This window comes from Gobius niger, assembly GCF_951799975.1.
Source record: "Gobius niger genome assembly, chromosome: 20".
NCBI lineage: Eukaryota > Metazoa > Chordata > Actinopteri > Gobiiformes > Gobiidae > Gobius > Gobius niger.
In genome coordinates, this window is record NC_136871.1 from 26,301,072 (window position 1) to 26,307,071 (window position 6,000).

General features: G+C 40.0%; 1 protein-coding gene across 1 annotated transcript in view; it reads left to right on the forward strand.

The window, feature by feature from the left end:
• The window catches only part of LOC306979668 (inositol 1,4,5-trisphosphate-gated calcium channel ITPR1-like), a 123,957-nt gene extending 122,193 nt beyond the window's left edge, over window positions 1–1,764 (forward strand). Inside the window, exon 60 of the mRNA XM_079578741.1 lies at window positions 1,219–1,764. Coding sequence (XP_079434867.1) covers window positions 1,219–1,305 — 87 coding nt within the window. The 3' untranslated portion in view covers window positions 1,306–1,764. The remainder of the gene's footprint in view (window positions 1–1,218) is intronic.
• Window positions 1,765–6,000: the final 4,236 nt, after the last annotated feature.

The following is a 6,000-nucleotide window of genomic DNA, read 5'->3' on the forward strand; positions in this document are numbered from 1 at the left end:
GAGCCGGGTCTATACTCTGCAAGCTATGATGACTTTCACCGTGATATTTCATGGTCAGCACACACTACACGACTTTTATGCCCAATTCTGGACGCACAGGAGAAACGTGAGTGAATATAGCGTCTCCAAAGCGACACACAGAAGCAGCGGCCAATGACAGAGTGAAAAAAAGACAGAAAAACACTGCAGCGCCTCCCTCTTTCAAAACAGCGACATAAACAACTCATTTCATGGTCACAGCCCCACACCAAACAGCGCAACTTTATCACCAAAAGTTCACAAGAGCCTTTTCCAGGTAAATTTCACCCGCGAGCAGAGTTTAACCGCAGCACTTACTGAGTTTGGAGATGAACTTTCCAGCTCCTTTTCTCCGAGTCCGTTAGCTTCTCTTTCTCCGCTCTCCTCTGTCTCCTCCGCCTCGTGGCTGAGGCCCGTTACCTTTTCTTATTAAATCCAAAGAAACACGTCCCGCATCTTCGTGTTGTCAACGTTTATCTCCATTTTGACAGAACTATCGCCAGGTTGAAGCTCGTAGTAGCAGTAGCTGCAGTAGCATGAACTGCGTTGTAGTGACAGTGATCATGTGACACTGTTGACCAATCAGGAGACGCGCACATGTTTCCCACGCTCACAAACAGAGGCCTATATGTTCTGATCTGGTAAAATGGCCCACATTACCCGTAAATAAATACTTGGGGACTCCGGCCACAACTGTCCCATGTTCTTTAGCAGGTCATAGTGTTCAGAAGAGGAGATTTAGTTTGTCACAAAGCTACTGACTGTAAACAGTTCATCAGGACCTCTTATGTAGTCGGCCTACACTTCAAAATTCATGTTTAACTGAATAAACAGTTAGTAAACACAAGTGCATCTTCTTGAACATGAATTATTTTCATCACCAATTATCATAGTGGAACGTTCTCAAACAGTTTGTGATGCATTTTGGAAACAGGAGATGAGCCCCTGGTCTAACGCACCGCCTGACCTGAGAAACTCGTTCTCAAAGACTTACTTTTAGTCATTATTTGGGTAGCACACATATTCTGAATGGCTTCGGCAGAATTCCAGCGAGCCATTTTAATCTAGATTAATCTAGATTAAACAAATTAATCTATGCCCACCTCTATTTTTTATGTATTAGGTCATAGTAATAGACCATTATTCCAACCTGCTTAAAGCCCATAGTAGCTGACTAGTTTTGTGCTTGGTTCTTCACAGATGACTGAACAGAGGAAGCAAAAGCAGCGGATCGGCCTCCTGGGTCACCCCCCTCACATGAACATCAACCCACAGCAGCCAGCCTAAACATCCCGGACTTTTTATTCACTTCCGTGCCTCCAGCCTCCTCACTCCACAAACCTTTATCACAAAATGGATACTAATTAATATTTATTCCTTTTTGTTTGTACATCTGACATGTAGTGTGTACCAAGTGCCTTTTTGAAGACTGAGAAGAATGCCTTTTACTAATTATGACGACATGCCAAAGTTTTAAATAATAGTTGCTTTCCGAAGTGGCCTCTACTTGACTCTTTCTCTTGTGGTACTTTCTAAACTCAGGTCTACAGTGCGTACTGCAATTTCTGGTTCTCAACTGGTTCAATCATGTTCTGTAGCTGATTCCAAAAGATGTTTTTAGTCATGCGCTTTCTAAATGACTTACAAAATAGGTGAAGCACAGTAATACCGGTTTGGATAGAAGGTAAACATGTGACAATGAAAAATACATTTTAACACTTGTAATATTGATTTTCTCACATTTACAAAGCCATTTCTTGTTATGTTAGTTAGCTATGTGTATGCGGACCTCTTTGAATTGAGCTTTCTATCTCCATGGTGAAGCTAGTCCCTTTATTATGGCGAGGTACGACATGTCCGTTTCATGGCATTACTAGAATTTCTAAGGCTTCTCCATCATTAACATATAAGATGTTCAGTGGATGAATATCAGACCCCACAAAAAGCAGAAACTTAACTTAAAGGGATATTTCAGGATTTTTGACATAGGGCCTCATTTCCTAGTTCCAGGGTGTTGTTGATTTCTGGAGATATATTTTTTAATTCATGCAGTCCTTATATTTGAAGAGTTTAATGGTGCTAGGCTAGTGCAAAGCTAGTGCTAGGCTAGCGCATGTCTATGGTAACTAGTAGCCTGCATTAAAAACCTCTTCAAAATCATGGGCTCGTCCTCCAAACGTTGCCATATCTGATTTGTAGAAAACTCCTTTGTGAATTCCCTGTGTAGTAATGTCGGCCGCAGGTAAACAAACTAATGTAGATCTGGTAACCTGGCAGATCACTCCGCCGCTGCGTAGCTACAACCAGGAAGCTGATGCTGCTCAAATCTAAGTTTTTAAATGCATATAGTGCGTCATCGTCGTGCCATCCCTCCTCGTTCTGTGATTGGTTCCCAAATCACAAGTGAAAATTTCGGCCACGGTCCCCAGGCTGTTGTGCAGTTCGAAATAATTCGAGCGCACGCTGCAGTCTGACGTTAGCCAGGCAACTAGTTACCATGGACATGCGCTAGCTTAGCACTAGCCTAGCACCACTAAACTCTTTAAATATAAGGACTGCATGAATTAAAAAACATATAAATCTCTAGAAATCAACAACACAACAACTAGGAAATGTCAAAAATCCTGAAACATCCATATAATATGATTTAGCCCAAGGTCCCTTTTATACGCAAATGATTTTCTAAAGTAAACTGTATACAGGTGCTTGTCATATAATTACAATATCATGAAAAAGTGCATTTACTTCTGTTATTCAACTTAAATTTGGGGAGATTTGGGGTTTAAACAAACTGTGAGCCGTAAAAATCAAACAACAAATAAAGGCTTCATATCTCACTTTGCATGTAATGAATCTACCATATATTAGTTTCACATTTTAAGTTGAATAACAGAAGTAAATGCACGTTTTCATGATATTCTAATTATATGACGAGCACCTGTATTAACGAATTATTGATAACTAGGCTTTGATATCACCTACATGTGGGCGATGGGTTGACAAAAGCTGAAAACATTGTTCATAATTTGTGATGTTTAATAGCACAAGGAGAAATACTTTGAATGGACTAGCCGGCTTGCTAGCTGTCCGCAGTACAGCTATATTTACAATGTGTCACTTAAAACAACACATGGGTGTGTTCTACACATTTAAGCATTTAGTATTTCAAAACACTAAATGCTATTTAGTGTTTAATCATTTAACTAAATGATTAAAAGACTTAATGTGGGAAGGTGGAACCCTTCCCACGTTAAGTCTTTTAATCATCTGTCCATGCACTCACGTGCCATTGTTGGGACCGGCCCCCCCAGTTGAGAACCACTCATTTAAATGATTGTGGCTTCTATCCCACAATAATGGAGCTCCTCGAAGCTGACTCCTGTTTCCAAAGAAAAGTTCCCTTCATTTTCCCCATTGACTGTCCAAGACTGAGACTAATCAGCTGAAATACAAATGCTTCTGTAACTATTTTCTGTGCACATTTGTGGATATATCTTTAACGTTGAGTGTCTTGTGGTCATGAGTTGCCGCACAGACAAATGGCTTCCATCATTCTTTTGATGTGTAAACATTTTTCCAAAGAGAGTCTGTTGGGAAAACACATGGGGAATTTGCTTCCAGAACCAGAGCAAGTTTCAAAGTCAGCACAACAGTTGAGTTCAGAAGGAAACTTAATAATATGCACACTCTGTAAAGTATTGAGACTTTTTAGTTTTTCGATTTTATACCTTAAGATAATGTTATTTCTATTTAACTTCGAGAAATTAACCATATTGTATTTGAAATATTTGTGCTGCCACCATTTCCCAAGTATCTTTGATGTGTTTTGTCAGGAAGAAAACGAAGGCTCCACTATTTTTAAAGGTAGTTTTTTTAATATTTCAAATGTTGATATACGGTCACAGAGTTTATGGTGTATTTGGGGAGAAACACTACACACTAAAGTTTGTCCTTTCTGCACTGAGATAATAATCTGTATTTAGTTTTGACGCACTGAATGTTTGTAGCAGTAGTTCAGCACACAGGAGTTGAATGGTAAATGTCATGTTCATGTTACTGATAACTGGGGTGCTGCTTTAGATTTTTCCAAGTTTTTTTTACAAAGAAATGTGGAATTTATTAATGGCGGACTTTATTTAATTAAATAAAGCAAAGTGTGTAAAATGCTTTGGTGTGGCTTGTGTGGTAAGATTTGGTTTGGACATCACATTTGTAGACTGTCATTCCCCCTCCTTATTTACATGAATAACAATCCATGATGGCAGCTCCTCCTACAGAGCATGTTCTAGAAAACTCGGCGAAGCGGCAACAAACCTCAGTTCTCCAGGGCCTGCCAACCAAATCCCAAAGCTGAAACTTTAAAAATGCATTCAACAAAAACCAGTGTTGTTAAAAATATGATACTCTCCCGAGAGTCGTCCCAGGAGGAAGCTGTATTTATAGAAACAATAAAATTCTTCGGTGCCAGACTTTTAAGTTGTTTAAAACATGTGTAAAATCTGATTGTTTTTCCATATTATAGACAACTTTCCGGAGTCGCCCCTCGCCACTAGGGGGTGGTATTGTAGCAATGGCAGCACCCGCCATGAGGACCACAAAGAAGTGCTTTCCTCGACCGTTGGTTTTGGAGACAGACAAGCAAGGTTAATGAGGCTCTGGATAACTTTTAAAGATCCAATGCTGCAACAAAAATACCACAACAAATCTGAAGATAATCATTTCCTATATTTGAAAGCTGAAGCTTAAGCTCTTTTCTCATTTTTGTTGTCATTTTCATCATGTTTTTGTCATGCGTTTCCATCACATTTTCGTCATAGTTTTGTCACGTTGTTGTTGTGTTTAAATGCAGCCAAAACGCTTCAAAAATGACAGGCTTAGCTTTCAAATGAGGCGTTACCCTGGCCTGTAGGCTGTAAGTTCTCCAGTTGAGAAGCTTTTAGATTTGGGTAATGCTGAACTGGAGAAAATGTGCTCGGTAACGGGGTTAATATTAAAATTCAACAATAATGGCTTGTATTGCACTTTACGAGCCTGAATTGACAAGCTTCTCTACACGCGCTATAACTGTAGCCACAGCAGCCCTGAGGTAGCCGGAAGCAAGCCTGACAATCTGCGCCATCGCCTTGCCCAGGGACACGATCGTCAGCTCCTGGGTTCAAACTGCTTCCCTTCCAAATAGACTTAGATCAGGGGTGTCCGACCTCTTTTCCCCGGGGGCCATATACTGACATGTATAAGGCATGGAGGGCCACAGATCAGTGGTCAATGCATTCGAACGTTCAACTGCGTGTATTTAAGAGAGGTTTAAACCATTCCACACACTTAGAACCATAATGCCAGCTCAGTCCCACGATAAATGTTCATTTTTCAGGTTTTAATTGCGTGGAATTATTCAAATTGGAGTAAAATGACCATCTCTGGCAATGTGTGGCAATAAAACAAGAAGGCTGTGGGCCACCAAAAACTGGTATGAGGGCCGCATTTGGCCCTCGGGCCTCACTTTGGACACCCCTGACTTAGATACTATCACTATAGCGCTGACTTTACTGTGGGCTCACTGTGGAGACGAAATACACATTAATGACCCACTTTTTAATGAGTGGGTCTCTTTCATAATTTCTCTCAATCGTGCCATTATTTTGACCAAAAAAAAGAGAAAAACATAAATCTGGGCGCACTTCTGTTCAGTGAAGGAATCGTGTCCAAAAACAACGAACAGGTTTGGACATGAGGCTGAAATCTGAAACAGAGACAATGTGTTGGTTGTTCATGATATTTTTCATGTGACTTTCCAAAAATAGATCCCACCACATTTATGTATTCCCCATATTGTGCCTTTTGCTATAGTGTGGCTAGACAAAAAAAAAAAAAAAATCATGATCGAAAAAAAAAAAAAAAAGAACTAATACTAATTTTTGTTTTTTTTTTACAAAGAAATGTGGAATGTATTATTGAACTCCACACTGGCGGTCTTGGAGCGTC